Source organism: Urocitellus parryii, chromosome 10 (genome assembly GCF_045843805.1).
Source record: "Urocitellus parryii isolate mUroPar1 chromosome 10, mUroPar1.hap1, whole genome shotgun sequence".
NCBI classification, from domain to species: Eukaryota; Metazoa; Chordata; class Mammalia; order Rodentia; family Sciuridae; genus Urocitellus; species Urocitellus parryii.
In genome coordinates, this window is record NC_135540.1 from 78,501,657 (window position 1) to 78,516,765 (window position 15,109).

At 38.6% G+C, this 15,109-nt stretch overlaps 1 protein-coding gene across 1 annotated transcript in view; it reads right to left on the bottom strand.

Moving 5' to 3' along the window:
• Positions 1 to 15,109, bottom strand: part of LOC113177246 (ALF transcription elongation factor 1) — a 55,256-nt gene that overhangs the window by 21,851 nt on the left and 18,296 nt on the right. The window contains exons 5-8 of the mRNA XM_026381788.2: positions 12,430 to 12,484; positions 12,268 to 12,305; positions 10,041 to 10,197; positions 3,632 to 4,564 (exon numbers count right to left, since the gene is read on the bottom strand). Coding sequence (XP_026237573.2) covers positions 3,632 to 4,564; positions 10,041 to 10,197; positions 12,268 to 12,305; positions 12,430 to 12,484 — 1,183 coding nt within the window. The remainder of the gene's footprint in view (positions 1 to 3,631; positions 4,565 to 10,040; positions 10,198 to 12,267; positions 12,306 to 12,429; positions 12,485 to 15,109) is intronic.

Sequence of the window (15,109 nt, forward strand, 5' to 3'; positions counted from 1 at the left end):
AACCACCATTTGACCTGGTTATCCCACTCCTTCGTTTTTACTCAAAGGACTTAAAAGTTGTCATTCTACAATGATGCAGCCACATCAATATTGATAGCAGCTCAATTCACAATAGCTAAAAACTATGAAACCAACCTAGATACTCTTCAACAGATGAATGGATAAAGAAAATGTGGTATGGGCTGGGGTTATAGCTCAGTTGGTAGAGTGTTTGCCTAGCATGCACAAGGCCCTGGGTTCAATCCCCAGCACCACACACAAACACACACACAAAAAATGTGGTATGTATACACAATGGAATATTATTCAGCCTTAAAGAAGAATGAAATTATGTAATTTACAGGTAAACGGATAGAACTAGAGAATATCATACCAAGTGAAATAAGCCAATCCCAAACCAAAGGCTGATAAGCAGATGCTATCCATAATTAGGGGTAGGGAAGACTGAAGGAACTTTGGATTGTGCGAGGGGAGTGAGGAGAAGGGTGGGGCTGTAGGGATGGGAAGGATGGTAGAACGAGACCCACATTATTATCCTATATACATGGATGATTGCACCACTCCTGTGACTGCACCATGTATATCCAGAGGAATGAGAAGTTGTGCTCCATTTATGTACAATGCGTCAAAATGCATTCTACTGTCATGTATAACTTATTAGAACAAGTTGAAAAAATAAAGAATTGTATAAAATAACATAGGTGCTATTTTAAATTCTAAAGTGCAATCAGATTGATAAGACTCAACAGTTATGTATGGAGTTCATACCTATTCTCCCTCAAAATTTCTTCATGTTTCCTCAAGAATGATTCCTTACCCTCCCCTTTAAAGTAGACAGAAAAGGGGGTACCTTTTCACAAGTGCTACATTTGATGGCTTCATCATAGCTGTTAACCATTATTAACTTTTTTTGGTGGGGGTCATTTTGGTAGTGCTAGGGAGCAAAGCCAGGGCCTTACAAATACTAGGCAAGTGCTCTGCCACTGACCTATATCCCCAGCCCCTACCATCTACTCTTTATGACCTTCTTCTTTATATGTGCTTAAGTCTAAAATAGTTATAAGAACCTGTGAACCCTCAGGAGATATTTGCTAAATTTTGCTCCAGAAGAGAAATAGGCTCTAATGGGCTTTCAAAGAAAAGCTGTAAATTCTACTTATGTGAAGGATCGGGCATATTCTTCAGTGGCTCTGACTATATCTTCAGAGAGCTTTTCAAAGTGTTCACACTTAAAATGAAAAAAAAAAAGTCTCCACAATCCATATTTAGGGGGAAATACCCAAGCGTTAAAAAGGCAGACAGCCTTTCCTCTCCCATAGGATCCAGGCCCCCATGCCAAGCTGCCTCCTGGAATGCCTGTGCTCTGCAGGGCTGGATTCAGGAAGCACTGAACAAACAGGGTATTGGAGAAGGGGACAGCCAGTCCCACACAAGGAAGGACGGGATATGAATATAACATGTCCAATACCTCCCACATATAACCCAGCCCAGCAGGAAGTAAAACAAAACAACAAAGGACACATGCTCAGGAGATAAGTATAGGGTTGATTATACTTATTCATCTGAGAGCGCCTAAGTCAGTCACTAACTAATGACATACTTCAGGCAAGTTCCCAGCTGCCCAGATCTGAGCTGTCTAAATGCAGCACACCTGATGAATTTCTCAGCCCACAGAGGTAGTTTGCATGATCTGACGCACTGCGGTCAAGCACTGCTCTAGTAGTTCCAAGCCCTGCTAGGCGTTAGGATTACCTAAGGAATTTCAAAAATATCAGTGGGGATGGGCACCCTGCCATCATTGCCAAGGTCTTCCCAGGTGACTGTAATGTAGCCAGGGTTGGGAAGCAAGGGGTCAGACCTCCACCCTGTCAATAACTAAGACAGACAGACTGTTCCAGGCCAGATCTCTCAGCTGCTTGCCAGAGCTTTAAAGAAATCATGCACTCGATTAAAATGAGGGATCATTACTTCTCTATGCTCTAAATAGAAAGATAAATGAGCTGCCCTAGAGGAGCTCAGCCAAAACCTGAGGGCACAGGTCTGATAGCCAACAGGGAGAGTTTGAAGTTTTTCTGGAGTCACAAGCAATGCTTCTAGATTTGCACTGGGTGATGGAGAAGGCTAAGAATTGTGAGAGAACCTCCAATATCTAACATTTCCACTTAGTGAGTCAGCGCTATGGAGGTGAATGCTTCTCCTCACTCCAGCAAATGCAACGGGTTAGCACTGGAGACCGTACAAAACCATAGTAGCCAGAGGGCACAGGAGATGAAAGACTTCCCTGGAGGAGGAGGTAAATGAGTGCATGAGTCTTTCTCAAGAACATTAGATGAAAGCACCTTTTTTCCTAAGCAGGTCCATGACAATTTCCTTCTGAAAGTTTTACACTTTGCACATGTATACACATGCACACACACACACTACATTTTTTAACATTCTGGAAGCATTTTGGCATGAAAATATGCTCTATTCTAACTGAAACAGCACCACCAATGAGTACCTGATGCCAGCTCACTTGACCTGTAGCTAATGCAGTGGTAGCAGTGCACACTCTCACATCCCATGCAAGCAGGTTCTAGAGATAACAGTTGCCCTTTGCTGTTTGTTAAAGTTGTGTTTTATTTTTAGCTAGTGGATTAATCAGTCGGATCTCAGACATGACAGCAGGCTTCATGATTTTTTTTTCCCCCTCTGTTATTCTTAGCTCAAGTTCCACAGCTGAGTAAGACATTTTTCATGTGCTTATAAGAGTGTTAAAAATGTTATTCCTTCTCAGCAGGAGAGAGCTGGCCCTTCTTGCGCCTTTGTCTTGGGATCCCGAGCAGGCTGGTGTGGGGAACACCACTGGGAAAGCGCTCATCTTTCATCAACTCAAAGAAGCAAATAATAAATAGGTCCAGAGCTCAGTAACTAAAAGTGAAGAAAGGACAACTACGCAAACAGTGGTGTGTCCAAGTAAGAGGGTCTCAAATAATGCAGGGATTTCCTCCTTTCCTTTACTGTGTCAAACGAAATTTCCAAAAATCATAATGAAAGATGTCCAGTAGGGGACTGGGGATACAGCTCAGTTAGCAAAGTGCTTGCCTCGCATGCACAAGGCCCTGGGTTCAATCCCCAGCACCACTAAAAAAATAAAAGGGGGGGGGAGTGGGCTGGGGATGTGGCTCAAGCGGTAACGCGCTCGCCTGGCATGCACGGGGCGCTGGGTTCAATCCTCAGCACCACATAAAATAAAACAAAGATGTTGTGTCCACTGAAAACTGAAAAATAAATATTAAAAAAAAAAGAAAGATGTCCAGTACTTTGCAATGTACCCAGAAACCTATGTTACTCAACGAGCTATCCTGATCATACGTTTAACAGCTCTAGTGAGGAGTCAGGAGATAAACTATGGATGTAATGTTGGTATTAAAAAGTTCATCCTATAAGAATAAAACTTGTACAGAATTTCAGTAATTCAGAATACTGATTAACCTTTCAATTTATGTAAGATCTTAATTTCTAGGGCAAAATCTAATGGGCCAAGTGGTAAAACCCCAGTGTTAACTGAGAGCCCTAAAGTTCCCCCAGGCCCCAGCCCTGCACCAGGGCCACCCCACAGTGTCACAGGAGGCCTGTCTCCCTTACTCACCTTTCTCTTTTTGGCCAACTTGCTGGAGTTGTCTGAGCTTCTCTTCTCAGAGTCCTGCTTCTTCCCTACAGGCAGCTGTTTATCTTCCTGTTTCTTTGGGCGGCTTCCCCTCCCTGGTGGCTGGGGAATCCGAGTGAGAAGATCTAGGGTTATCTTCACCATCAAACTCTGTGGGGTGGGAGTGTCCCTGAGCGGTGAGAGCAACTTGGTGTCTCTCAAAGGCAATGGGAGTCTGTCTTTGCGGCTGTCCTCCTGGACCACCACTGCTTGCCTGCAGCCGCTAGTCCTGCCACCACCACCACTATGGGGCGGGCCCTGGCTCTGAGTCAGGGGGACAAGAGCAAAGTGCTCAGGGCTCCGGTCTCCCACACTGTCCTTCGTGGGTTCTGGGCCTGAGAGCGCCTTGGAGGGGGGTGCGGGGGAGCTCTTGTGCTTCTTCTTCTCACTGGGGACCGGCACTGCAGGCTTGGGCTCTCTGCTGCCCCCAGCCCGGGGCCTGCCTTTCGTCTTCACCTTGGGCTTATCTTTGGAGGTCTGGTCCTTTGAGCCATAGGGAAGAAGTCCTGGCTCACTTTCCACCTGCAAGCTGGCCCGAGAATCGGCCTGGGCAGAGGCCTTGACAGGTTTTTTGGGTTGTTTGGTTCCAACAGTTTGCCTAGGTGGGGGTTCCTGTTGTGCAGGGGACTTCTGACAGGTTCTCTTTCCAGGGTGGGGGCCTTCAGAAGGGACCCGGGGGGCTTTGCTGGAGCTCTTCGGGGGAGGGTCTTTGGACTCAGAATGCTCCTGACTTGCGGTGCTCTCGCTGCCACCCTTGCTTTCCTGGCGCCGACGGGGCAGCTCTGTGTTCCCCAGGGCCTCGGCAGGCACCACAGGCTGACTGACTTTGGTCAGCCAGTTGTCCAACTGCCATTTGTTTGTTGTTGGAGGTTCAGGCTGAAAATAAGGAAATAAAGAAAAGTGTTAGCTGACCATTGATGACAAACTATTCTTTTGTGATAGTCACCCAATTAAACAGGTCTATCCCAGGAGAGGCAATCATGCCAAGTCTAAGAATTTAGATTCTATTTATCCTTCTCAAATTGTAAGTTGAACTCTATAACAAATCTTTAAAAATCTTCAATATTTTTGTGATTTGGGGATTTTGTTATGGTAGATACTGACTAATAGGTTATTGACAACTGCTGAGAAATCTTTGTAACATAAATCTTTGGTTCCAATGGGAATTATGCTATAATTTAAAGAGAACTGACATGTCTTGACTTGGAGGCTACTCTATGAGAGAATAAAAAATAGAACGAGGAATAAAAAGACTCCCTTTATAAAGAATTTTTAGAAGGCAGCTAATACATGAACTGAGTTAAGTGATTACCCACGAGAGTCATGCTTTATCCTTTCTTTGGCATGCTTTCCACTTTTAAAAAATAAATACATACATACATACATATTTTGTTTTGGCATGCTTTTCAACTGAAAATGACTTTTCTTCAACATTTTTCTTATTTACTTAAAAAACAAATATTTAAGGGCGGGATTGTGACTCAATGGTAGAGCACCTGCTTAGCATGCATGAGGCACTAGGTTGGATCCTCGACACCACAAAAAGATAAACAAAATAAAGGTATTGTGTCCATTACAACTAAAAAAAATTTTTTTAAATAAAAAAAATTACATGTAATAAAGCTATCAGTGTATCACAGATACATACTGTTTTTAAATTTTATACTTTAATAAAAATAATCAAGTGAAGTTACATTAGCCAAACCTCTGACCTAGGTTCCTTAAAAGTTAGACATTAAGTCTCTTGTTTGAGGCAACCTGGACTAAAATAGCACCAGTATTTCTAAGACACAGGTAGGAGCAATGGGGTTATACTGATTGCCTGTACAACTGATTTGGCAAATCAGCAGAAGTTCCTAAGTAATTTTAATTAAAACCACTGTGGCTGAATTAACTATTGATGCTTACCACCACATCTTTCTACCTAGACTATAAGATCTTAACAGAATAACAAAAGATGCTTGCATTTCCACTTTCCAATTCTGTGTGTCTTAGATACAGGAATATACACATAAAATATCTGAGTATTCCTAGGCATACGAAGTTTTATATCATATAAAAACATATCACATCCAATAGAGTGAGCAATGATAAAGGGCCATATATCACAGGCTTGTTACATGTTTTTCTTAAGATCCATTCTCTCAGATGATTTATATGAATAACTAAATCGTATATACAAAGCACCAGGAAGTGGAAAGACAGTCCACGTAGGATTTGCCTTAAGGATTATAGATAAGGGAGAACACTCCGGCAGGTGGAGGAACTTTTGTTTTGCAATGCTGGGGATCAAACCCAAGGCTTCCTAAATACTACGCAAGTGCTCTACCACTGAGCTACACTCCCAGCCCCAACATGGAAGATTTTTAAGGGAATGATTGCCAATTTTCCAAGTAAAATATACTAAATAATTCAACTCTGCAAAAATATGTAAATCTAACAATGCAAAATTACGAATATAATATAATGGCTTTGGGCCAGGGAAATGTTAGATAGTTTGGGTTTAGTGTGTCTGTAATAGAATAAAACTAAAAGAAATTTTAAGAAACTAGTTAGGATTATACTTTGGACAGAAAGATGACTGCATAAATTCCTCTCTGTCTGCTCCCCCAGTACTGAGGCTTATGATCACATATCTCCTTGACAGCTTCCTATAATTCCAGCAACTTTATATCCATCCTCTCCTTTGAATTTCAGGGTAGGGAGAAAGGGAAGAAGAAAACCACTGTAACATGCAAGGCATTTTGTCACATGTAAATCTAAATTTGTAATCAATATTCTAACAGAGCAAGATGATTGTTAAGGGTAGAGAAAATATCAGCACAATACCAACTTGTCAAGCATGATTTCCTGCAAAGACCTGGGAGTATAATAGCTCTAGTGGTTAACTGACCAGACAAGGCAATAAGATATAGCACATGCCAATAGCATCAGGTACAGAACCCTGCCCATCATTCCTCAGGAGAGCTATCTCACCACAAGCTTTGTTTATAACTGCAGCCAATCACTGACATGTTCCTTAAAAGAGTATTTATGTGTGAACCCAAAGGGACATCATTCCTGATGTAAGGCACGTCTGCTCCCCCAACCCCCAAATAGGGAGGTATTTAGATACCTTGGTAGTCCCTAAAGGAATGTCCTGGTTACCAAAATAACACATTGACTTCCACTACAGTCCTCAATGTCCAGAAGTGAAGACTATGGCCCATTTTCATGGCAAAACTAAGTTAGTATGCCCAGACACAGGGAAAGAAAGGAGAAAATTGTTTTGTGTATTTAATATGAAGTTATAAAATGGATACAAGATCCCTTTAAGGTCAGATATATTATTTGGTTACCGGGAAGAGGGAAAAGTTTGCATAAGGGATTGATTTTAAAAATAGGTGTAAAATAATTTTTAAGTAGATAAGTGCCAGGTAGGAGCAAGGCTTTTATTTCTCTGATTTTCCTCATTTCCCTTCTATATGCCAAGTGCTGGTACAACCCAAAGACTGTATACCGGAAGTAGGAAAAAAGTACATGATTAAATTTTAGGTGTTTTAATAAATGTCTGGTCACATGTCCTTTTATTTCTCCTAACCTCTTAAATTGTCAATTAGTGTATTTCAGAATGAATTGTGGTTCTGAATAAAAGGTTTTGAGTTAAGTGCAATATGTACCTACCTTTTAAATAATAAGTTCATAGGTATGGAGAATATATGCACAAATTTTAAATGAAAATATAATAAATTTCAAAAGGAAGAGAAAGTTATCTATGGCTGACATGGAATTCATGGTACTCTCAACTGACACAGCAGAGTTACAATAAATGTAGGTATAGCAAAGAAGACGAAAAAATAGGCACATTAAGCGGGGTGGGAATCACATTTTAGAGTTAAATGACCATAGGTCTGAATTTCAGTGCCACTACTTCTTTGTAGGCAAAACAAAAACTGCTAACCTTACAGAGCTGATGGAGGTGGTAAGAGTTAAATCATTTTATGACAAAGCTTCAAGAGTGCAGGAGGCAATCAACACAAAGTCCTTTACTACCAAGGGACTAGACAATGAACAGAGTAAGAAATGAAGTAGATTCCTGAATAACCCAGATGGAATCATGTTTTCTGAATTTTTCATAAGTAGCAGAAAGGCAATGTGTCCTACATATTCTGAAAACTTGAGATTTGTATTTTGATTCCCAGTATAAAGCAGATACTGAAATGGAATCCACAGTGGCTGGTTCCCAAGTTCAGCAGCGGCCCACTGGCATGCATGCAATGCTCCAGATCTCCTAAATCACTGGAACTATTTCGTCATATGAAATGAATGAAAATGGAGCCATAACTACCAAGTTTTCCAGCATTAAAAATAGAAGTGGATGAGAAAGTAAAACTAGTATCTATTGCTGATTATGGAATTCTCATTACCTTCAACTAAAACAGAAATTTGTTTCCAAAAGGGGAAAAAAAGGAGTTAAATACCTTAGTGAAAATTAAAGGTAAACCAAGAAAACATTCATGGGAAGATGAAACTTAGTACATAACATACAAACTCTCCACAAGCCTGGATTTGCATATCAATACATATGTACAAATACAAGTCTATTAGTAAAGTGATTTTAAAAAATGAAGCAGAAGGGCTGAGATTGTGGCTTAGTAGTAGAGCACTTGCCTAGCACGTGAGAGGCCCCAGGTTCAATCCTCAGTACCACATAAAAAATAAATAAATAAAATAAAGGTATTGACAACTACTATATATATATATATATATATATATATATATATATACACACACACACACACACACACACATATATATATATTTATATTTATATTTCATATATATATATATGTACATGAAGCAGGATGGAACACTTATTTTTCAGTTAAGAAATTTCAATTAACATAATTCCAATAACTTCTTGAGTACTGAGACACACATCTCAATAGTAGAAACATCAGATCAAATCATTTTTAAGTTTCAATTATCCAACCAAAGCTGTACTATTTTGATTTCATTTAATTGAATTAGCTTCTTTATATCAATAATCTAACAAGCATACAAATTTTTCTTACTGAAATGAAACATACAGCAAAGATCTTATTAACAATGAACATCACACTATCTGTCTACATAGCATATTCAGCATCCTTTTCTTGGAGGCATAGAAAATTATTTCAATAGCAATTATTATCACACAAGAAAACAAAGAGCCCTAGAAACACAGAGAAGTTTCTGAAATCTGAAAGGTGTTTTAAGTGCAATTAATGCTGATCCACTTTCATGCACTCCAAAAAAAAAAAAAACCTGAGCATTTATTCTGGGCCAAAGATTAACATTTAACAAAAAATGCCACCCTGTTATTTTCTTAGCCTCCCTTGATCTCAGACAAGCCCATGTTTACATCTCACTATATGATCTCTAGTTGTATTTGGTTAATGCTGTAACAGAACTACCTCTCATCTAAGCAGAAGAGATGAATAGAGAAAATTTTTAACTTTCCTAATCAGAAAGTCTCATTTCCTGGTATTTTCACCTTAAATATGCAGACAGTTTTCTCTATGTGGGCTGGTCTTATTCACCAAAAGTAAGTATGTCTTTCCCTTTTCATTACTACCTTCCTTCGGCATAATTTTTACATTCCTACCCAAGGTTTGAAGGTTTTTGGCAACGTTGTTAGTTGCTAATAACAATTTCTTATACTCAACCGTCTAGTACATAGCATTAATCCTCTAGATAAATTTAGTGCTTGAGATTTTCAGTCTCATCAGTTTGTTCACCTTTACAGTATCTCCTGAGGGTAGGTGACAAGCACACACAGTTATCTGTTTTATATGGGGCCGAAGGGAACAAGAACCAGAGCCCTGGCAAAATCACTTTGCCATCAATTTAATGCACGGCTTTTAGTGATTCAAAAATAGAACTGATGACTTATTTCTACGTTCCTGCCCTTTGCTAAATCAGGAGGTCTCCTTTTGCTTTCCTTAATTCAGGCATTCCTGAAATTTCAAAAAGAATTCTCATTAATATTAAAACAGCAGCCTACTGAAAACAAGTTTCCTTCTCAAAAGGAGGGAAAATAAAATGGCGTGCAAACATTCTTAATGAGCTGCTCTTAAAAACAACACTAGCAATGACAGAGAAGAACGTATCATTTTAACCAGGCGAGAGAAAACATCTCTCCCAAACCTCCATTGCCAAGTATTTGGTAAGAAGCACGTAAACAGAAACAGATGGTTCTACATGGCAGAGGAGCAGGAAAGCATTGCCCATGGGGCAGAACTGCTCCGTCCTGGGTCAGTGCCACACTGACTCCAGCTCTAAAAGACAGAACGCTGCCATCTTGAATGGCCTTCTTGAGGGGTCACGGTACCTCAGGAGCTGGGGTTTCTAGGGGCTCATTCTCCTCGCTGTCACTTGAACTGCTCTCAGTCTCCGAGTCTGAGGAGCTGTCTGAGTCACTGGTGCTCTCGGACTCTGCACTACTGGAATGTGCTGATGCCACTGGTTCTGGAAGTGACTGTGGAGCACTGCAAAGCAACCAAAGGATAAAATTAGAAGGCACCATGCAAGTCGAATTTCTTCCCTCTTTACCCCCTGCCCATTTTTCTGCTATTGGGAAGGGCTCAGTATTATCTAATCACTCAGTTGAGAGAGGGGCCCACAATGGTCTGAAAAGCCCTTAAAACAGTTCACCAGACAACTGCACAGAAGAGAAGTCTGGAGTTTTACTTCTTTAGAACATGTCAAGCTATACAAAAGCTAAGTCAGATACTGGGTGCTGGATGTCAAAGGTTGGTAAACCATGGCCTGGGCTGGCTGCCTGTTTTCTAAGTTTTATTAGAACACACCCACACCCGTTGTCTTAAGAACTGTGGCTGGGGCTGGGGATGTGGCTCAAGCGGTAGCGCGCTCGCCTGGCATGCGTGCGGCCCGGGTTCGATCCTCAGCACCACATACCAACAAAGATGTTGTGTCCGCCGAGAACTAAAATAAATAAATAAATAAATATTAAAAAAAAAAAAAAAAGAACTGTGGCTGCTTTCAGGTCATAACAGCAGGGTGCAGTAGTTACAACAGAAACTTTCGTGGCCCACAAAGGCTAAACTATTTACTAACTGGCCCTTTAAGTTTGCTGGCCCCTGATGTAGAAAACAAACAAACAAACAAAAAGTTTGTAAAAGAAAAACTAATAAGTTAAAGTCTTCCTATATGCTCTGTACGAGAACTAGCTATATGGTAACCAAAGACGACTGAATAAAAATGGTGTTCCTTTGGAGGGTGAGCTCAGAAATTACATTCTCATGCTTCCTAGACAGAATTAAAAAATGAGCCATTCTTTATAAGTGGCTTGAGAAAATTACTCCAGTTTTAACAACTGAGTAATAACTTAAGTCAATGAGAAAACACTGAGCATACTGTGAGATACAGGTAGAATTTCTAAGCATGGGTAATATAGTGATCATTGATTATAATTCTGAACACTTCCAAATCTACCTAAAATATTTGAAAATAAAATTTTAAGTAACATAAAATATTAGAATGAAAATTATTAAATAATTAAAATCACTAGTAAAGATAATTTTAAAATACACAGTAATACTACCTAATCTCATATAAAATGCTGGGTTAACTTTAAGGCCCTTTCCACACTAGCGGCTGCTCAGCTCAAGTCAGTGGCATCAGAGTGGGACATGCCTTTAATCAGTGCTCCTGCCTCTAACTGACTCCCACCTTGTGCTTTTTCTTTGTCCTTTACCTCTATTTTTTGGTTAGACTACTTTTTCATGTTTTATGAGTTGACAAGACCCTCTAGAAATTCCAACAAAATTTGATAATAAACAAGTAAACCTTTTAAACCTATAAGACTATATAATTACATGGCCTTCCTCCACACTAACTACACATCACCTCTGTGATAGCCAAGTTTTTATTGCTAACCTTGTCACAATGCCTGTGCACATCTCCAGGGAATAAAATAATTTAAATCTTTGTCCTTGAAAGACACATATTTGTCATATTAAAGCAGGTAGGAAATATTGTAAGGAAAGTTCAAATAGTTCTCATTTCCAGAAATTAAAGCACCACATTTTCTAAAAGATGGCTGGCTTATTTACAAAAACAGTGCCATTTTCCATCACATGAAAATGAACTGTAGGTCATTTTTATAAAGCAACTGAAACAATTTCAGAATTCACAAAACTAAGGAAACAGGCAGAGCAGAAAACAAGTTCTAGAAAAATATTTAGCTTTATAAATTTTGAAAGCAAAGTAAAGCTGTCACCTTCATAAAAACTTTGGGCTCTCTAGTCTACTTTTTGCAAATACTGGTTATACATTACTGAGGATAAACTTTAAAATTTTTAAATTCCAAAAATGTTTTATTTCCAAACTGATGATGTAAGTGCAGCCAGAAATCTTTCACTTATATAGTTCTAATAACCTCCCTGGGGCAGGTTTAACCTTCCAAAATACTAAACTGGCACTCTCCTGTAACTGTGATCCTCCGTCTCCTTCCCCTTGTATGACAATATTAAGGCAGGGCTTTATTTTTTCAACTTGGTAAAAATACAAAATAGGAAGAAACCCGCAGACAGTACCTTGGAGGTGCAGATGAGGAAGGAGGCTTCTCTGGGGTCTAGGCATTCACAACAAGGGGAAGAAGGACCAGGAAAGAACAAAAACAGGTTAGGACACAGCTCAGATAGATATGTAGATAGATTTAAAAGGATTCTTGGCTCCATGGAGTATATAAAACTTACTTGTTCATTGTCACTGTCCTCACTGTCACTGAGCTGAAGGTCATCTTCAAGCATGCTGGAAGAGGCAGGGACAGAGTCCAGAATTTTAGATAATGTCTAACCACTTTTTTTTTTAGCATATAAATGGAAAATATAGCTAGTGTTACCAAAGAGGAGCAAAATAGGAATAAGTTTCTTTATTTATCAAATGCTTTGTTTTCCTGGAAGTGGAAGTTTTACAATTTGACACAGACACCAGGTTAGTTCAAGCCTCTCACCACCTCAAAACCCAGCCTTTCACATGTTCTTTCTGAACACTAAAACAGACTACCATACACAGGGATTTGTAGCCAGCCCTGAAATACAAAATCCAACTCCTAATCAGTGAGGATAGGTTCTAGAAAAATATTTAGCAACATGCAAATATTTAACAACATGCAAACAATACAAATAAACTGAAAAAGAAAAGGAAGAAGAAAAAATATACAGAATACTCTCAAATTATTCTACAGTCTCTAATTGAACATGGAATAAATGATTAATCTTTACATAAGTTAATGCTGAATGGTATTTGTAAAGCAAACAAGCAGATCTATAAAAGGTGTTATATAAGAATTAAATACAATTGCATGTAGTGGTGCACTCCAGTGACTGGGAGAGTGAGGCAGGAGATCACAAGTTCGAGGCCAACATTGGCAACTTAGTGAGACCATGTCTCAAAATAGAAAGGGCTGGGGATGTAACACTGGAGTAAACTGCCCCTGGGAGTGATTCACTGAACCACAAAATAAAATAGACAAATAAGAAATAAAAACACAGTAAGGTATATGAAACTATCAAGTCAATTATTACTGGTTCTCTTACATTTTTGTCAAGGGGATGTTATTAATATTGAACTTTTTTCACATTTAAAAATTTGTTCTCTCTTGTCTTCTTGAACACTAATCAATAGGAAGAGTAGGAATACTACTGATATCCAGAGAGTATGTTTTAACCTTACTGCTATCAGTCAGGGGAAAAAAGTAAGTTCATTTCCTCAAGTGTGTATTAATACGCATTTCTAGGCATTCCAGCTTATAACACAATTTAATATTAAAATCAAACATTTTCTAACCTGAACATGATTTCTTAAATTTTAACACCTCCCCAAAGTCTCCCATGGAAATGCCCAAATATCAGTAATTACTCCCTCCCACTTCCCCTGAATTTTATGAGCATGACTATTTGAGGAAATGTTACACATAAACTGAAAAAAAAAGAAAAGAAAAAGAAAAGAAAATCTGCTTAAGTATCACTTATGTTCCAAAAAATAAATTACATTAGAAGTAAAAGTCGTGCAGTATGTCTAAAAATACCTCTTCAATGATCCAAACAATGATTTTTACTATGAAACCACTGCCACTGAAAGAAGCAGGCATGATTATTTTGGGAAACCTTGGTTTAAAAAAAAATCACTGTGTTTGCTAATGAAAATAAGTGATAAAACTTGGCTCTTTCATAAATGACCGCCTACATGCAATGTGATAATTCTGCCAAGGAACTACTTTCACCAACAAATATACTGAAACACCCTGTGATAAGTTTCTAAATAAGATGAAACTGCTAGCTACTTGTAAATGTAGATCTTACTCAATATTTATCAAATAGAAGCTAAATTCATATTTTAGCAAGCCTAGAAAAAAAAAAACAGCCTTCAGTCACAGAATTTGGCAGTGAGCAATCATAATCATGTGCAAGAGTTACTCAACAGGTTTGCCACTAAGTGGTAGCTTGGCTGGGGGACACACAAAATTAAAGATGAAATACATGTCTTTAGGAAAAGGTATAAGGTATAGAAAAACAACTGACAAAGTATATTCAATATTAATCACCAACAAAACTGTATAAATGGATTTCTTTGTTTCTTAGTCACTAGGTTTGTTTTGCATAAAACCAGTTTGTCTCAATTTACTGTAACATCAATGATCATGTAATTTCACTACACTTCTGTTGCAAGTAGTGGATTACAAATCCCTTAACTTCTTGCTTTGAATTAGTTCATATGAGAAAGTACTGGCTTCTAGCTCCATTTTGCTCTTGAGGAATAATAAGCACCATTAAAATGCTGCCCTAGATTCTGGAAATTTCTCCCTCAGAGAATAACGTAGACAATGATAAAATATAAGTAAGTGCAGGTACAATAGTTATTCAGGGCCTAAAGAGGAGGGACAGTGACCCTGGAAGGAAAATTGGGAAAAGTACAATCTACAAAGAACACTCAAAAAGATATGATATACCAGTAGGGTCCAATGAAATCTATCATTTATTTAAGATGTAGGTGGGATTTATTTATTTGGTATTTCACTTCATTAAGTTTTGAAAGTGTAATTTACTTAGAATGTTTGCCTAGCACATGTGAGGCCCTGGATTCAATCCTCAGTACTACATAATAATAACAATAATAATAATAAATAATTAATAATTAATAATGTCTCCCATGACAATCAGCAGACAAAGGTAAATTGTCAATGTGTGCAGATCCAACCACAATAACCTGAAATCTTCTGGATACCAAAGTTGAAGACATCACCAAAGACAGGTAACTCAACATAAAGTAACATACTGTTAGTGGGTAGGACAGGAGTGAGAAAAGGTATTTTTCAAAGTTTTTGATAAGAGACGTGTCAGATCTAAATTTTAAAAAAATTCTTAAAAATCACAA